The 18,775-nt window shown below is 40.6% G+C and overlaps 2 protein-coding genes across 3 annotated transcripts in view; both read right to left on the reverse strand.

Annotated features, from left to right (window-relative positions):
* Window positions 1–2,449: 2,449 nt before the first annotated feature.
* On the reverse strand, window positions 2,450–6,959 carry ift46 (intraflagellar transport 46 homolog (Chlamydomonas)). 2 transcript variants are annotated; one of them, XM_047018009.1, is made up of 12 exons: window positions 6,834–6,959; window positions 6,437–6,533; window positions 6,201–6,295; window positions 5,882–6,006; window positions 5,144–5,218; window positions 4,881–4,974; window positions 4,552–4,680; window positions 4,252–4,370; window positions 4,003–4,069; window positions 3,821–3,881; window positions 3,188–3,273; window positions 2,450–2,898 (listed from the first exon to the last, which is right to left on the reverse strand). In XM_047018009.1, exons 1-12 carry the CDS (start codon window positions 6,855–6,857, stop codon window positions 2,809–2,811), a joined length of 1,062 nt encoding a protein of 353 aa, XP_046873965.1. In that variant the 5' UTR covers window positions 6,858–6,959; the 3' UTR covers window positions 2,450–2,808. The 2 variants fall into 2 exon arrangements, with proteins under 2 accessions (XP_046873965.1, XP_046873966.1); XM_047018010.1 differs by having other exon boundaries at window positions 6,201–6,274; window positions 6,834–6,958.
* Window positions 6,960–7,196: 237 nt separating this feature from the next.
* The window catches only part of vps11 (VPS11 core subunit of CORVET and HOPS complexes), a 23,063-nt gene continuing 11,484 nt past the window's right edge, over window positions 7,197–18,775 (reverse strand). The window contains exons 9-16 of the mRNA XM_047018004.1: window positions 12,527–12,670; window positions 12,061–12,258; window positions 11,542–11,703; window positions 11,200–11,333; window positions 10,828–11,030; window positions 10,464–10,635; window positions 8,054–8,276; window positions 7,197–7,819 (exon numbers count right to left, since the gene is read on the reverse strand). Coding sequence (XP_046873960.1) covers window positions 7,652–7,819; window positions 8,054–8,276; window positions 10,464–10,635; window positions 10,828–11,030; window positions 11,200–11,333; window positions 11,542–11,703; window positions 12,061–12,258; window positions 12,527–12,670 — 1,404 coding nt within the window. The 3' untranslated portion in view covers window positions 7,197–7,651. The remainder of the gene's footprint in view (window positions 7,820–8,053; window positions 8,277–10,463; window positions 10,636–10,827; window positions 11,031–11,199; window positions 11,334–11,541; window positions 11,704–12,060; window positions 12,259–12,526; window positions 12,671–18,775) is intronic.

An 18,775-nucleotide genomic window follows, 5' to 3' on the forward strand; every position in this document is an offset into this window, starting at 1 on the left:
AAAAGGATGCATCTATGCCTACCTGTTTCGCAAATAGGCAGTGAGACAAAATGCAGTGCTTTTAGAGAAGTAGCTGAATTTTCAGAATCTGGGAGTTAGTGACTGCATTGTCCTCTCTTGGGTTGTTGTCTGTGTGCTTCCTGGCCCCAAAGTAGAAAGTAAGAGGCTATACTAGCTCGTCCCTATCCTTAATGTCCAATGGAAGCTCCATCCAAGGGGTGGCTATGCTCAATAATAAAATATTTCCATATATCTGATTTGGCATGCAGGTGTCATCAGGAAAAATAATGATGCCGGTCGGTGTTTTGATTGGTTAACAGGTGTGCCCCTTATAAGCATGTGATAAAGAAAGCAGGCTGTGATATATGAAGCAGGATGTGATTATGAACATGTTCTCTTAAATGCTTATAATGACCACTATCTAGTGTGTTGAATGCAGATGCCCTGAAGGTGTAATTTCTAGGTTTGTTAGCTTCAAGTTATGCCAAGAGCTAGCCCCTGCTCAAACCTTTACTGAGATGGGCCAGTATGGTGACCACTTAACGCACACCTGTTAAACAATATCTATCAGTAATACTTTTATTGTGATACTGGCTGATATTATGAAGACTGGCTTTTTCCTATATAGGTTTTATGTGTTCAGGCACAATTTCAGGGATAAGACTATTTAAACCTTATCCCTTATTAGCTAATGAATTTAAGAAATCAGATGTCAGACCTTGAACTTTAAAAGAAAAAAGATTACAATATTAGCTATATATTTTTCCTCAGATAAGAGATGTTAAATATAGGATGAGTTCATCCAAGCAGTACCTATAGTTATTGCACTGATGGATATCAGTGTAGTTATTTTATAGACGCTGTGCCCCCCTCTCCTCTCCAAAAAGAGTGGAAGTCTACGTGCTTGTAACAAGTGACTTCACAGACATTTGCCAAAGAAAAGGGAAAGCTGTCTTTAAATGGAAATTATATTGAAAAAGAAAGTTGTCATAGCAGTTGCACTGCATTTGCTCTGTTCTTCAGGTAACAAATGTATTATATCAGCACAACAAATCCTATGTATTCTATGGAAACGGTCTACAATGTACCGGCACATTTTAATGCCTCTTTTAATAGACAATATTTGCACCTTACAAGCCAACCAAAATTCTATCATGATTTTGAAAATGTAATTTGTATCCTGACCTCCCCTGCCTAACTCATCTCAAGAGCTTTAAGCCTTCCTCCATATCATGAAGTCAATTTGAACAGTTGTGCAGGTATTCAACCATTGTTCTATGAAATTCAACATTTGTATTTTGATTAGTTTGATCAATTTCAAATTAAGTCTAATACAAAACCCCATTGAAGTTATCACCTTCCACCTTTTCTATCTATAAGATGCCTCTACAAAGCTCAAATTCCTATTTAAGCTATTGGAAAAAAAACTACAGATAAAGATACCCTTTTGTGCTAGTACTGTCTCTTGAATGTAATCAATCAATTTTGTACCTGTATTTTTATAATTCCAACTCAGTCTTGATTGTACTGTATATGTATGGATGGTAGACTGTTCCCACATGTGAATGGTTTGCTATAACCAATGGTCCTCACGATGAGACGGCTGCTGTGCTGAGAACTCTGTGGAAGTTTATGGAGTTGTATGTATGTTAGACTGACCGATGAGATTTTAATTTTGGTTTTCCAGTGGAGGGGACGATATTGTCCCTTTTTTTCTTTTCTTTGCAGTAAAACGGAGCTCAGTTTAGGATGGTGAAACCAGGGACACGGCTGCAATTACACAGGACAATTGCCAAACACTCTGTATTCAGATTATTTATTACATTTTCCTTCTTTTTTATAGATGTATCTTTTAGTCAAAGAAGAAAAATATAAACTGAATATGCACCCATTCAAAATTTACTATATAACTCTTTCTTCCCTTTATTGGAATGTTGATCATGGCTCCTTTGGGTTTTGTGAAGAGGTTATGCCAGATCTCATAAATATATTTCCTTTGATAGTTTGTATAATGTGTGCTCGGTTCTGATTCATGTTAATAGTACTGTATCATGACATGTTTGGTTTTTGATTGTTACAACCTAGTTGTTTAATGCAGCCTTGCCTTACCGGAGCCCCTGCTTAGTGAGGGATCCTTTAGCCATCCCCTCTTTCACGACTTGTATGTCATAACACTGTCTGCTGATGCAATTATTATTCCTTTAACACTGTCTGCTGACTTAACTATTATTCCTTGAAATATTAAAGTAACCTATATTAATGTTCTTCCTCACAAGCCTGTTCTTACATCAGTGCGATATGTCTTAATGTATTCTCGCAAACTTTTTACGGTCCTTACACCAACTGATCATGTCCATAAGAGCTAGAAATACCTAAAATTAATTTGCATAATATAAGGTGTAGGATAAGAAACCATTCTAAATAGCAGGGACTTTGAACGTGACATTTAGATTTTCCTTAAAGGTTATCAGTTACAGTTTAGTTTAACATTTGAGGTTTATAAAATATTTCTGCAACTATAAAAAAAAAGCATGTAAAAAAGAAAAAATAAGCATATATATATATATATATATATATATATATATACACACACACACACACATACATATATGGTTAACTGGACTTAATGAAAAAATAAATAAAAAATAGCTACTTTTAGCTTCACTATGCCCATCAACTGACTTTATAGATGGATCATAAGTATTCAAAATGCTCATGGTTGTCCGTTATTAAGTATACTCAGTGTGGTTGCGTGCTCAAGGAGCTTATTGAGTGGCAAGGTAGAAGAATTGTCGATCCAGGTTGTCATCATTCGAACGTCAGTGTCTCTGGCTCTCTGCTGGCTGAGGGGGGTGCTGACGTCTCCGACTTCTGACCCTCTGCTAAAGCTTTAAAATGCTGAGACCAGGACAAAAGAATGTTACCTCCATGTTGACCAATTACACAACAAAATAAAGGTAGGCTTCTATCACATACTACAGTTGATGTTGTATTAAGATAATATTTTATGATTATGAATGAATACATTCAGAGTCCTCCCCCCCCCTAAATCGATAATTTTGGCAACACCCGCTTCTATTATGAATTCTGGGTGACAGCATGCTATTGTTGCATGATAAGAACTCAAACCAATCCCTAGATGTTTGAAATCAGAGATGAAAATTATGCCATCTCCTACATGACGTACCTGGGAGTTTTTGAACTCAGAGTATAGAGTGAACAGCACATGGAGGGAGTGGATCCGGCTCTTATAAACAGGGATATCCAGAATACCTTTTTGGAAAGCACACGGAGGATATATGTTATTTAGATAAACACCGACATTTCACTCGCACTCAGAAGACATGGGCAGTGGCGGCCCTAGCACATTGTGTGCCCAGGGCGAGTTTAACACCGACATTTCACTCGCACTCAGAAGACATGGGCAGTGGCAGCCCTAGCACATTGTGTTAGGGCCGCCAACACCCCCCCCCCCCTCCCCGACAGCCAACGGAACGAGCACCGCTACTACCTGCCAGCGGCAAACAGAAATGCTGCACGGCGGCACCGTTTCAGCAAGCAGGGGTGCAGCAGCCTGAAGGGGGTGCCAATATGCCAATTCCCCAAAAACTGAAATGATAAATTTGAGAAAACCGCGCAGAGATTTCTTTTTTTTTTTAATGCTTGTACGCCCCCCACGTGACATGACAAAATGCCCCCGGTCTACCCGTGCCTAAAACCGCCCCTGGACATGGGTGCACAACTTTCATCAGAATGGAAATAATTAGAGCGGTTGGCTGAAATACAGGTATGGAACAAGAGAGCTGATCCAAAAACTCACCACAAATCACATCGATGTACTCTGCCAAATCGCAATTGATATCAGCAGTTGGTAGGCAGACCTAAAAAAAATTGGAAAGCAATTTAAAAATGAGGTTTCAGTCAAGGAAAAGGTGTTTATTTAGCAAAATGCATAAAATAATTTCAGTGATCCAACGGAACAGAGGGAAAATGTCATTTTACCTTCCCCAGGAACTCTTCAAACTCTGGTGGCCACTCTTGCATTAGGGTGTCGATATCTGGCATGGCCCTAGACAAAGAAATACATTATTTACTTATACAAAATGAGCGACAAACTGCTCCAAGTGTCATCCTTCTGTAACACAGCAAACTGATGCATCAGTAAATCAGGAACTGAAATAAACACTGAGCACTGAGTTTGAGGTGCTGGCTGAATGCTTGCGTTGTCGTGTTACTAACAGTAACACTTGCCTGGTGTAGTGGACAGTGGCTGGGGGTTTTGAGCGATGCAGCTCACTGATGCTCTCCATCCAGCTCTCGATGGCTTTGGGATTCTTCTCTGGGTTCTCGATACTTTTAACTTTCACCTCCTGAACAGAGGGACGTGGATAAGTACCTTTACTATGGCGGAAAAGTGTGGAAATTATATGTGTGGGTCAAAGTAGTGCTAGTGTAGGTATATCCTTCACATATCTGCACTGTAGTGTGTTAATACTGAGTTGTTTTTTCGTGGTATAACTTGACTTATGACTGGCACAGCATATGACTCACAGTGATATTGTGCTGCTTGCTATTCTCTGAGAGCCACAGGGACAACACAGTGGGGTCGGACTGCTTGGTGCAGGGCTCATCTAGCACCAACAGACCCAGGTTGTCTGGTTTGCCATCAGGCCGTGGCACCTGCAAGTTAAGTTGAATACTTTTTCAGTCATTCTTCCTTCCTCTGTACATCTAACATATTTTAACACTTCCTCGCGTTTTTATATATATTTTTTTGATCAAATAAGACAAAAGATGCTTGAATCTGAACCAGATTATCTGAGCAGGGTCAATGCCTTTTGTGATATTTTAATATTATTTATTTTCATGTTTACACTTACTTTAAGAAAAGCATCAATGTCTCCCACAGCTGGAATGAAGTCTGGTATGAAAGGTTTCAGCTTATGGTCCAATTCAATATTCTGAGGAGTGTACCTACAAAAGTAAACATGTATTATAACCAACTCATGTATTTAAGACAGTATAAGTAAACATCATAAAATTGGTTTAAAACAAACAAACACAAACCATTTTTGTGTGGAAAAAAATTCTTAATTAACAGAGTTGGAAATATTCAGCAGCAACAGTTAAGCCCTTGACTCACCGTGTGATGTACTGAAAAAGCTCTTTGATTTCAGCTGAAACAGGAACATGGTCATAGTCTGCTGGGTCGTATGCCCTGGAAGTAAACATGTATTTTGACAGAATCCTTATCAGGCCACAACCCCCCGCATTTGCATTAGGACTAGTGTTTGATTTATATTGACAAAACAAGGAAAACTCTAATACCAGTCTTTGCATTATTTTTGTTGATAACTAAAATTAGTTAGTGTTTTGAGGATGTTATTTATAAGGTCTAATTAAGACTAGTTCAATTACTGATGCATGTAAAGAAATACAAGCTCTCAATACCGATCTTTAAATTATATCTTCAATTCCCTGATAAAGGCTATTCTTACTCCTCTCATCTAAAACTGACCTGCACATAAAGTCGGGCTCCTCGTCCTCTTGCTTCTCCCTACCAAAATACTGTTGACTCTCAATTGACAGTTGACTGTCAAATTGCTGCCTGCTTTAAGTGCACACTTGACTGGTTAGAAGCATTCGTAGAAGATTACGGTTGAAGTTGTAGTGCTGTGTGAGCACCAATAACATAACTTGGCACTGTATTTGCTTCCAAAGCAAGTAACTGAAGAAATCTAACCTGAACGCTGATGTGACATTTAATTAGTAGAAGTGTCTATTTAAGCTTTGTGTAGAGAAAGTATCAAACCCTGTATGAGTGATGGGTTTTCGTGGACTTCATATGCATTTTTTGGGCAAAATACCCTTAACTGCTCACCCTTCTGGAGCAGAACCCGGCTCGGCTTCTTCCTCATCAGACTCTGTCTCATCGGAATCCTCCTCCTCCTCTTCCTCATTGTCACTCACGCCGGGGTGGCCGTTGAGTTGCTCTTTCGATTTAGGCTAGACAACATGCAACATAAGCCTTTTAAGTCATACAATTGCGATGTAGCTGTGGAGGTGTCATGCAAATCTGTGATACCCTACAAGCCACAGCTGCATATACTGGACCCTTCAGATGCATTTATGGGTAAACATAGCTGCTGTGCAACAGTCTACGAGTACGATCATAATGCACTACGTACGATATGAATTACCTTTCCATCATCCTCGAATTCATCACTGCTGTTGTTTGCCATTTCAAGCAGCTGCCTGCTCGTCTTTCTCGACGCTAGTAGGATATGAGACGACACTGCAAAACGTTATAATTTTTTCTACAAGATTACTGTATTTATATTATAATCTAGATAAATGTAATCTAGCTAGACTACCACAATGGGGTCTCCTCCGCATGCACATTATGTTGACAAAACGTTAGCTTGCTAGCTCGTACCTGTTTCTCGAGGTGTTGGGGTATAAACACTGGCTATTTCCTCTGCGTCGTTCACCTCCAAACACTCGTCGTAGGGTTGATTAGTTATGAACTTGGTCTGATCCACGAAAACATTCAGACACTTACAGTAACGCCATCTGGCTGGCTACTGATAGCACGCTAAACAAGTTAGAGTACACTAGCTTGCTGAGACCGACCGTCGGTACAGTAGTAGCTAGTAGTAGTAATGTTGGGTAGCCTAGCTAATGAATAGCTAGCTAGCAATGCATGTGAAATATTTAACATTCAATACGAATATTAACATTTCCAGGAACAGGTTAGGAGGACATGTATCATAATTACATTTGCAACTATGAGATATTAAATATTTGGACCAAACCGTTAATAAGACACTCACCTTTTTGTCCTCAACCTTCTCCATGAACCAGTTTGTGGTCGCCTAGGGAAACGTAAACATATACGTCTCGCGATATGAGCAAAACTTTTAAAGGCCTCGAGTTCGACTTCATGCAGCGACGGCAGCGCCGGTATCGCCTGCAGCCCGGCTGACTTGAAGCAGCCAATGGCATTCTCAGCTTCAAGGCGCCGCCGGTTCTGCATGAAGTCGAACACACCTATTCTTGCCTTTTATAAATACATTATAAATAGCCTACAAATTTAAATTTGAGTAACTGAACATTTCTTGAATTAGGTTAAAAATGTGGCAACGAAGAACATTAACTCTGCACAACAGTAGAAAATGTAAGCAGCAATGCCAAAATTATGTTTAGATGCCTGACCAAGCCATACTTATTTATTCCCGACATTGGCATATGAATAAATATGACATACATAACTACCCATTGTTGTTGCAAATCAGAGACGTGCTCAAAACGTACATTGTTATTACATTACAGGTAAAGTATTTGAAACAGACATTCCAAACAATCTTGTGGTGTTACATAACCTGAAGTTCACAACATAGTTGATAAATTGACTCCCCAGAACAGTGCAAATAACTGAGTTCAATGAACAGTATTTCTGCAAATTGGGGTTCTGGGAATAACTACAATAAAACACTTTATCCTGGACTGCAGTTACAGGTTACTGTCAGGTTGTTCCGTTAGAGCATTGTGCGCAGCTTGGCACTTCATTATCAACCGGTACAGAAAACAATAATGTAATGCAAATGATAAAACACGTGGATAGCAAGACAACTCTTTTCTTGATGTACAGTTAGGTATTCCTCTTAGTGTGGACGAGGAAGTCTCTTTGTAGGTCTGCATCCAGGCTCCCAGCTCCTCCTCTGCTACCAGGGGGATCTGTCACCAAGGTCAGCTTGTTGAACACCCCGCGGCCAAAGTAGTCAGCCACCACAGAAAATCCATCATTGGAGCACCGCAACTGAAAGGACCAATGGGTGAGTTTAATCAAGTTCAGTCCAATTAATTCTCAAATGCATCAGTTTAAGCAGTAGACATTCATGAATTCATTGTTTACTTCAGTAGCCTACTTCTTTCATTTTAAACTCTACTCTATCTTGAACTCTATTACTCTATCACTATATGGTCCATACCCACTTCAAAGCTCAGTGGGAGTATTGTAATAGCCAGTGTGTAACCTGAGCATACGGCTTACTTGTCTGGAGAAGTGGTCGTGCAGGTCTCGTTTCTGGTCCTGGGCGCGCAGCATGTCCATCACCTTGCGGTTCTCCGGGGTGCAGGTGGGACACTCTGCGTCGCTCTCTGCGTAGCTGTCAAAGCAGTGCTGGTGGAACGAGTGGCTGCACAGGAAGTGGACGGAGGGCAGCTCCAGGGGACTGTTGCACATGCTGCACTTGGTCTTCTGGAAGATCTTTGCACTTTCAAGGAAGTGTGCGAAAGATCGGTAAATATTAGATACCAATTTGAATATAGTGTGTGGTCACACTGTCATGTATTTACAGTGTTGTGTGCTGTACCGTCTTTGCCATGTGGCCAGTTTGTCTTATCATGTATAGCCTTACTTAAAATAGCCAAACTTAAAACCAAGCTCCATATATTGTCTTGTGAGCTACAGACAGTCCTGTAACAACTCAGTGACAGTGTGCTTTGTATTGCAAATACAAGAACATTTTATCCTTCACTTGAACTTCGAGTCATGTAAACCTTTTCAGTCCAACTACCTAGGGTGACAACTTCAGCTGACCAGTAGGCTTCTGTTCAGCTATTTTTTTAAATACCAGAGGTAGGTTTTTCTTAACCAAAATGAGCATCTCTGCTTTTTCACCGTCCATTCGATTTCACTTTTCGTCGGTCACATCATAGGTGTCTCCTCTGGTATAAAAAAAATTGCTTAACAGAAGCCTACCGGTCAGCTGAAATCAGTCTTCGTCTATCCACTGGACAGTGAGGCTCAATATGCTAACAGGACTCACGCTTGATGTCCAAATGTCCGTGGTAAAGCTAATGTGACTAGCGCCAGCGAGGAGCTTTTCAATGTGACTGGCGACAACACTCTGGAGTTCAGGTAAGGCCACAGCAGAAAAGTTGCGCCGGCTAGGCATAGCATACCGCAGCTCAAGGTACATCATTAGCCTGCTGAAGCCAACGTCTTCCACCACGCTGAACGGCTGGTTATCAAGAGCAATAAATTCCATGATTTCTTGCCGTTAAGCTCTTTTACCTTTGGGTGGTCGCTGCTGTTTTTTCTAGCTTTGTCTAAGGACTGAAGTAGAGGCTGTTGATGGGTTTTTGTCTGCATTTTTTCCTACTTTACAAAAAGTCTTGGTGCTGCTCAAGATGGCGGCTCTTAAGATGCGTAATCATATTTGTATCTGTTTTACATTTCTCGAAATAGCGTCACTGTGTCCAATCCCGATCGCTGTAAACTACTATTGTCCAAACCCGAACGGGGTTTGGACACCCAGTTTCCTGTCTTTTTGCCACCATTTTCTTTTGCAATCGCTAACAAAGTGTAAGTAATATTATTTTAGGCATACCAAACAATCTACGTGTCAAATTTCATAAACATATATGGACGTTTACATATCTAAATAATTTAGGAAAGTTACATTGATGAGAGAAAGCCGAAAGACCACTCAGGCGACGCTCGGGCGACGTTCTCTACTCTGACATGAGAAGAGTTCAACAAAACATCCAGCAGGTGGTGGTAAACAGTCAAATTGAGATTTAATCGCATAGTTTTGAGATGTTGAAGCGTGATATCTTATTGTCCCCGGATATATTGACAGCATTATGGTCAGTTTGGTGACCCTGGATCAAGTTAATATCCCCGTAAAAACAGCAGCAGCGAGTGTTTACTACAAGTATAAGTGTGGTCGGGTTTGGACAAGGGTAGCGCACGGCTAATGTACCGGCGCCAGCGTCTTTCTACCGGCTCTAGTAAAGGACAAGCTAACTCTATTTTTTTTTTTACAATATTTAGCTCGAAAGGTAGGAAGTTAAAGCTTAACGTGAAATCAGTAAATCAGCTGAAAACGTGATACAATAATTTTTATCAATATTTGAAGTGGCATTTTCTCAGAATGTTAACTAATAACCGGTCGGGATTGGACACAGTGACGTTACCTCCACACAGCCAACATGTTTGAAGTTTAAGTTGCTGGCGCTCATGCTATGTTCACGGTCGTCACGTGCCCATAGTAAACACGCCACCCTAACGGCAATGCTCATCGGCAGAAATATTCATATCTGCTGATGCCAATAATGCTCATTTTACGCTTTTATCGGCGGTGCCGATATCATTGTGCATCCCTCGTTCTTTTCATTGAATTAAATTGGTATTGGCTCGCTGAATCAGGAATTGGTTATTGCCTAAATATAAAAGCAAAGTTTCTTCCTCTAAACTTTATCTTTCTAATTGCAAGTACAACACAAAGCTATAAATCCAGCGTTGGATCCAACAGGATGCTTGAATCAAGAGGAGCTCTATTCTAAAGCAATTTGAACGCTCATTCATTCATTCACTTTAAGGAGTTACTGAATAATGTGATGGCATGCTGCTAAACTTCGGGAAGCCAGCAGGAATGGACCGTGATGAGGATTACCTGCTCCTCAGTTCCTGGATCTCAGAGCGTAGGTGGGCCGTCTCCTCGCGGTACTGGCAGATCTTGCATTCGTCATCCTCAATTTGCTGGCTTTCCCTCTGCAGCTTGTTGATAAGGTAGTCTTTAATAACAGACAACGTGGCCGTAGAGTTGTGTGCCAGGGTCTGCACCACTGAGGTGACACAAACAGAAAAGGAATCAAGGCATGACTCCTTCGAAAACTTTCTTGCCTCTTTGGTCAGAATTTGACTTGGTCAAGCAGTCAGCAGGTTGCCAGAAAAATGTTTGATTTACACAATAGGTCCGAGCTTGCTATCTTAAACTGAAACAAACTGGTCAGAGAACAAGGTTGCTTCAAACTCACCCAGTAGCGGAGGCATCAGATTGTTCTGGTCGATGTGTTGCAGGACTTCACTTATGTATTCCTTACAGTCTTCTTCTTTCCGGGCAAAGTAGCCCAGCGCCTGCTCCCACAAGCACACCTCCTGGTCACCGAAACGCTTGCAGGCCTCCACCACTTTACTGTACTCCTCATTCTGCATGTGGTAGTGCATTATCTGCTGGTAGCTGCAGATAATCATTGACACAATTAATGAATCTGAAGTCGTGTCGTTAACTTCAACGGGAAATTTTCTAATTATGATATTACAAATCAAACCTTTCATCAAACTTATGAAGCAAAACCTGATATGTAATTTGACTACATATCAAATTCAACAGGTTTACAGAAACTCACAGTTTGCCTTTTTCATAGAGGTAAAGGACCCCTTCTTTGAAGTTGTGCATCTGACATAGTACCAAGGCCTTGTCAAACACAGTGTTGTCACTCCTCAGCAAAGACAGAGCTGCCCCCTGGAGAACTTTCTTCCTCTGCCAGACAAGACAAAAATATCAGCGCAAACAAAAACAGCTCCAAAAAAGCTAAATATGGCAAGAAATACAAAAGGTGTATTTGAAAAGGTGTGAGTTCTAGAGGTGAGGCAAGTACTTTCCTCAGGGAAATGTCACTCTGGATTAGAGTGTCTGCTAAATGAATAAATGTAAAAGCTAAATGACTAAATGTAAATGGTGTAGTAACCTCAGGGTCCTGTTCATGAGCCCAGTCTTGCAGTCGAAGCTCCAGCAGGGTGTCGTACACGCCTTGAGTAGAGAAAGGTTCCACCTTTATCATGTGTTCCAGGAAGGCCCTCAGCTCTCGTGGGTTGTTGGCAAAGATTGGGATGAACTCTTCAGAGTTGGCCTATGAGACAGGACAGGCATAACAAATATGGACACCTTTCATTTTGGAAATATAAGGACCTTATAAGTGTCATCATTGACCACTATTACTTCTTATTATTTTTCACTACCTGCTTTGATATACCCTGTTAAACCGGAGATATGATGATGTTGCAATTCTTGCACGGTCCCAGAACCAAAATGATGTAATATTGTAGTTGTTGTTTCATATTATTATTATATTGTATTATTAGTTAAGAATTGGTCCTTCTGGTCCTTGATTACCTGCTCTACTTACTATATGCACGCTTTCTGTATGTCGCTTTGGGCAAAAGTCTGCTAAATGAATACAAATGTCATCATTTGCACTTTTACAGACCTTGTTGGTTAGGCTTCTATCCAGGCTGTCCACTTCAGTGGAGTCAATGTTCGGCTGGTAGTTGGTGCATAGACCCTTCAGCAAGAATGTGGTGTCCTCAGGAACATGGTGCATCAAAGTCTTTCCATAGCGCTTCATGTTGCTCTCTGCCTGCTCAAAGGGCAGCCGACCAATGTATCGCAGAGCTTCTTGGTAGTTCTGAAGCAATGAGATGTAACATTAGGAGTTGATATGGTAGCCATTTGGCCACCACTATTAAGAAAAGCATGATACAATGCATTAATCAATGCTTATCAAGTGCAATCTTGACAGTTTCATTATTTTAGTCACAATCACAGTGCATCAGTATGAATCAAGATTTAGAACAGTGAGGCAATTTAATAAAAAAATAAAACGATCTGGTTATGAGGTGACATTGTATGGATCCAAACACATAATTGTTTCTCCGCAAGCTAAAGTTATTTACCTTGAGGTCTTCCAGCTGGATCTTCAGGTACCATTCGTGGTGCATGTGTCTCTCGGCCAGGAAGACAGCGTGGTGGTGGTATCCAGCCTGGCGCAACACCTTAATGGCAATCTCTACATCAAAGTGGACTTCACTCTCACTGCTCTGTCAGGTACAAGACACCAGAAACACATTTAGTCAGTCTAGACATTAAAAAAGATATCAGCACAATTATGCATAGCATTATTTTATAACGTATTTCTTAGAACAAACGCTGCGGCGTTTATTGCACAATGATAATATTTGGTGCGGCGTTTATTCGAGCGTTTAATTGGTAAGAGAGATTTAGAGAATTGCAGCTGCAGTGCGGCCATAGAAAAACAAAGAATAGACAAGGAGGTCAAACACAAAGCCTTGTATAAAATTGAAGCCGCGCGTGTCTAGATTGTGTAGAAATCTGAAGCAGCATGCCGAAACGTTCTTACACTTGGGTGCAGAAAGCACTCACCAGCAGCAACAGATCTGTAGAACGCAAACTTCAGGTTGATGAAAGGCGAATTCGCCAGTAGTGAAGTCAGCTACCTCTCTATATTGTAGACTATGTAATTGTCGCAATTACATTATTATAATGTATAATTTGTTTTCAACCAATGTCATAATTTAGAATTAGGGCTGTCCCCGAGTAAGATTTCCTTTGGTCGACCAAGACTTGATTAAAACGTCTGAAAATCGACTAATCAAAATTAGAAACCCTTTAAAAAAAAATAAAATAAAAAAAAGAAAAGTAAATTTTCGCGATCTGACTCAATTGCTGCTGGACATTGCAGATTCAGCCGCTAATAGCCTACTAATAATAAGACTCGTATCACCAGTCCTGTTGTAACCGAATGCCGATGGTATTTAGTATCTCTTACGATGTACTAAAAATAAAAAATATTGTTTGTTTAACATGCAAATCATCCCAGCAATTTACGTAGAAGCTGAGTGGGGAACGGTGCAACAGAGAAAGATTTTGTTGTCTTGGCCGGAGAAGATAATTTCATTCGATTTGGATGTGATTCTTATAATAGGCATATTCATTTTTCAACCCAACGCGTTAGCATGAGCGAAGTAGGGCTAGGCCAACTAACGTTTTTCAGGTGGTAGGCTACATCATATTTAGACGTCGAACTATGAAAAATAAACCGTTGTTAGCAGAGTTTGCATTCAACGTTTTTCGAGTCACCCGGTACTTTGTAACTGTACTTCAATGAAATGCTGCCATACCACAGATTTCTTTGCCATTTTGACTAATAACACCGACAAAGTAGGCTATGGCAGAGTTTGTAGTTCTGCAGCCAATTGTGCTTGTGCACAGGGGCGGTCTTTCCTACAGGCGGTATAGGCGGTCGCCTAGGGCGCCACTCAGAGGGGGGGCGCAGAAAAAATGAGCCGAGAATTTTTTTGGGGGGGCTGGGCAGTGTTTTTTTTGCGCCCCCCTTCTATATCTCCAACCAGTATTTTGACATTCAAAAAATAAATCTAACATTAGCGTAAAATGAGCCAGGTATACGTACCCCTTAAAAAAGGAAGGCGTACGTATTTCCTTGGTGTTATCAGAACATGCTAGCACAGTGAGGCGTTTGGTTAGTGTGTGTGTGTTCAAGAACTTTGAAGAACAAAATAATGAAGAGGCAAAAGCTATCCGGGGCGAAATTTAAGAAGAAAAGAAGGGAAGAATAAGAGAAATTTGCAAAGGCGAAAGGTAAATCCTTAAATTCTGGTCTTATCCTATGATGAATTCCAGATAAGAAAACGTTCATGAATGCGTGAATTGCCCCGGGCACTTTAGCGGAGTTAAGAAGAAAAGATGTACCTTATCATTGAAAGTGTTCCTACTCCCTGTCACGTAACCTAGTTCTTTAAGGATTTTACAGAGGCGGGTAGCCTATATCAAAAATGATATGTCCATGTATTCTACGTTATACAAAAAAACACGATTAAAATAGGGGCGCACATATAAAGCCAATAGCCAGTGCAACAACACTACAATTATCTTCGTTGCATATAGCACACCCCAATAATTGCAGTGTTTGTCTTCCTTAAAGTCCTTAATGCCTAATCGGTGTGCTATGCAACGACTAAGATATTTGTAGTGTTGTTGCATTAGGCATGAAGGAAGACAAACACGGCAATTTGTCAACAAGTGAGGATGGTAAAAATCCAAGTGTTGTATTTGTTGTCCTATTGTCAACTTTAGCGAATGGATTGTATGTAATCTTGCTAGATAGTTAGCTAATGCTAGCTAGCCAGTGACTTCTGATGTTCCTTGTTATTGCCATTCAGTCGAAACATCATTTCAAGTTCAGCTGTACCGCAATTTGCGTCATTTTCGATGTGTTATGACATTTTGGTGAATTCCGTTTTGTCTAATTTTATTCAGGTAGATTGATTGCTTAAAATGAGTGAATATGTGCCACAAGTGTCCCAGACCTTCTAAGATTGTTGTTTGCCAGGCATCAACAGAACAGAAGACAAAAAAAACATTATTTGCAGGCGATGAGGGAGTGAATGTGACCGTACACCATGTGTGCACCGTTGAACAGGGGGGCGGAGCCGGAGCGTAGTTCAGCACAGACTTGACATTTTCTCAGGGATTTTGTTCTTTATTTAATGTTTATTTATCGTTGTGATGGTTGTTGTGTTTATTTGAAAGAAATGCAGTCTTGAAGGGCAAAATAGCGTTTGAAAGTTGCAATTCCGTTTTCGTGCAAAATCGTTTTAAAACGTTTAAACTTTTTTTAAAGTTGGGCATACCTGGGTGGCGCCACGAGTGAAGCTCGCTTAGAGCGCCAAATGTGCTAGGACCCGCCCCTGCGTGTGCAAAATACAAGACCAAAACAAAGCGCAGATTAAAGAAAGAGAAAACAGTAACACCTTTTCTTTTAAATTAAATATTTTTAGAGTTGCTTTATTTGTCTTAAATAATATAATCTACAATTTCTGTAGAACATTTAGTTAATTCAGCAATGATGATATGCGGGAATCAGATCTCACACTGCCATACGGCAGCTCGACTAAATAGGCCTAAGTAAGTAAGACTTTATTTATATAGCACATTTCATACAGGAATTGCAGCTCAAGGTGCTTTACATAAAATCAACAAAAACAATAATACAAGTGATAAAAGTAATAGATCTAAAACATATAACAAACCAGACTAGCCGCACTCTATCTGCGGTCTCTCTAATCCGTCTTGAATCGAGCTGCCTCGTGCAGTTTCCAAACATAAAACAAAACCAGACTAGCCGCACTCTTATCTGCGGTCTCTCGAATCCGTCTTAGATCCGAGCTGCACTTGCAGTTTCCAAACATATAACAAAACACATGCACTCTTGCACAGTCTTTGTGGTTTCTCAATTAAAATAAAATAAAAAACAAAAATAAAGTAAAATAATAATAATAAAAACTACAGAATAACAATATACTATAACTCAACAAAATGGATAAAATGTAACACATAAGCAATAGTGCAAGTCAACACAAGCCGCAATCTTTGCAAAAGCAAAGCAAAATACAAAGCAAATCTATAAAACCAATAATATAACTACTACCAGTTGTAAAGCCCTTCTGAGATAAAAATGTATTAAAATGCTTTGGTAAAAAGGTAGGTTTTAAGCTGTCTTTTAAAAATGTCTAGCGTATTTGCATCCCTGATATTTATGGGTAATTTGTTCCATAGTTTTGGGGCGTAATTGGCAAAGGCTGCATCACCAATCTTCTTATGGCTGCTTCCGTGACCTCGAATAGGCCTGCATTGATGATCGAAGGTAACAGGGAGCCAGTGTAAAGTAGCTAGGACAGGACTAATGTGTTCTCTCCTTTTAGTTTTGGTTAATAATCTAGCGCAGAATTTTGAATGAGCTGTAGTCTTTCAGTGTTTTTGGGGAAGACCAGCGAAAAGTGGGTTACAGTAGTCCAGCCGGCTGGATATAAAAGCATGAATTAACTTCTCTGCATCAGTTTGGTTTATGGTACCTTTGCTATATTCCTCAGGTGAAAGAACGCAGTTTTGGTCACTTTATTAATGTGGGAGTTGAAATTCAAATCTGAGTCCAGGATTACACCGAGACTTGTCACCTCTGGTTTAAGCCAGGGGTTAAACTTTCCTAGATTCTTAGTAAGCATCTCTCTTTTGGATTGGGGCCACATAGTAGGACTTCAGTTTTGTCTTCATTTAATTTAAGAAAGACTAAAAAAATCTTTAGTCGAACAGAAGCGTATCGACCAGAAAATCAACTAGTCGACTGAGTGGGGACAGCCCTACTTAGAATGATATATTTCCATTCAGTATTATCAAGTGACTTTATGTGGTGAGAGTAGGCCTACAGTGCCTTTATTTTGAAGCACGGACAATAAGCCTGGGACAGTGCCTGCGATCTACTGCGACGCGCCTAGAAGCGCCGCCTTTTTATCAAATGGGACCAACCACACTGGCTACGAAGCGCTACTTCTTCTTTCTAAAATCGCTGATTTTAGAAATCGACTTGGGGGTTCTCTATCAGTAGGCTACCCTATGTCTGCACGCGTGACAACTTGGTTTCTCTCAAACAAACAAAACAACTACGGGCATGCTAGCTCAACAGATCAATCCGTTTATTTTCATTCGTTTTCATTAGGGTAACCACATGTAAAGGCCGTTCGTTACCATTACATTACATTAATACATTTAGCAGACACTTTTATCCAAAGTGACTTCCAAGAGAGAGCTTTACGAAAGAGCACTGGGGCCTGTACTACAAATCAAGATCAACATGCTTTGGATTACTTTCAGTTCCCCGGCTACGCGAAGCCTTACGGTGCGTTCACACTGCAGCGGGGCGGGCAGAGCGGGGCGTCGGCTTCCAATACATTTTCAATGAAACCAGGCGTTGACGCTCGCGTAGGGCATTGTGGGAAGGCGGAGCGGGGGTGTCGAGGCTCGCGTAGGGCATTGTGGGAAGGCGAGCGTGGCGTCGAAAGTTGGTTTTTCTCAACTTTATGTAAATGAGGAGCGTGAAAACGCCAGCGATGGCCAATCGGGTTGGTTTCTTGTTTCTTGTAACGTAGCAGCTGTTGGTCATGGTAAACATTTCTAGGTTTGACAATTTCAAGATGGAAGAGCAACTCATCGTATGTGTGTCTTCATACCCAGTATTGTATGATATATCTAATGTTCGAATACAGAGACGTAAACAAAAAAAATGATGTCTGGCACAGGGTTGCTGAGGTTGTCGGTGTCCCTGGTGTGTATTTTTGTACTTTAATTCAGTTTCTTCACATTACGTAACTTTCTTCTGTGCTAGCTGCATAGTCTAGCTAGCTCACCCGGCACACGATTGACATTCAACGCTGAAATGCTGGCTGGCAGCCACTCGCTATCCCTACAGTGAATGTGTAGTGGCAAGTAATAATCTAGCGATTGATTTGCAGAGATTTCGAGTAATATAATAAAAGGTTACACATGTCAACGTTTATGTCTGATGCATCTTTTTTTCCAGCCCGCACAAGACCCGTTACATAGAGTGCCGGTGGCATTTAATCTTTCATTCGGCCCTAAAAAAAGTTTAGAAAAGATAACGTATTGTGTGCTGTAGATAAGATCATGTCAGATCTAGAAAGCTTATTGGATTTTTTGCTTAATGTGTGTAAAAGTTGTATTTGTCTGCACATTTGCCATGACATTATACGAACTACAACAGTGATTTAAGAGAACTACAGCTCTGAATTAATCTGTCTGACACGCCCCGGAGGGTAGCGCACTGTGGGAAGGCCAGCAGTAAAGAGCGGTAAAAAACGCTGCTGTGGTAACGCACAGTAACAATCGCAGTCACGATAAGCGGTACTATACGACGGCAGTTATCAACTCTCTAACTCAACCCAGATCTTTCCAATCTAGAGACGTGCACGTTCACATAAAGGGGCGGTGTTTGCATCGTATGTCCAATCGCAAACGTGGACAAAACAAGAGCCGCATATTTCACGCAGGAGGAGCAGACAATAATCTTACACAACTTGTCTACTCCTCTGCGTGAAATATTGTAATACAAGCATATCAGGAATACAGGACATATAATACAGCAAAATTCAACAAAGTCGCTGCTGCAAAGCTGGCAGTAAATAGCATACGCTGTAAATGCGTAAGCTACATGACTTACTGTAGATGTGACCATAATTACATGTGTGCATTCCACAACGTTAAACCTTTGTTGCTGTATTATTTTAGTTGCAACCCTGCAGTGGCAAACGATC

Source organism: Hypomesus transpacificus, unplaced genomic scaffold (genome assembly GCF_021917145.1).
Source record: "Hypomesus transpacificus isolate Combined female unplaced genomic scaffold, fHypTra1 scaffold_88, whole genome shotgun sequence".
In the NCBI taxonomy this organism is placed as follows: domain Eukaryota; kingdom Metazoa; phylum Chordata; class Actinopteri; order Osmeriformes; family Osmeridae; genus Hypomesus; species Hypomesus transpacificus.

Coding starts and splice junctions, on each gene's coding strand:
- ift46 (XM_047018009.1), bottom strand. CDS start 6,857: ATGGAGAAGGTTGAGGACAAAAAG. Junction 6,296..6,436: donor CCCAACACCTCGAGAAACAG/GTACGAGCTAGC, acceptor AACGTTTTGCAG/TGTCGTCTCATATCCTACTA. Junction 4,371..4,551: donor GCAAGCAGCACAATATCACT/GTGAGTCATATG, acceptor CCCTCTGTTCAG/GAGGTGAAAGTTAAAAGTAT.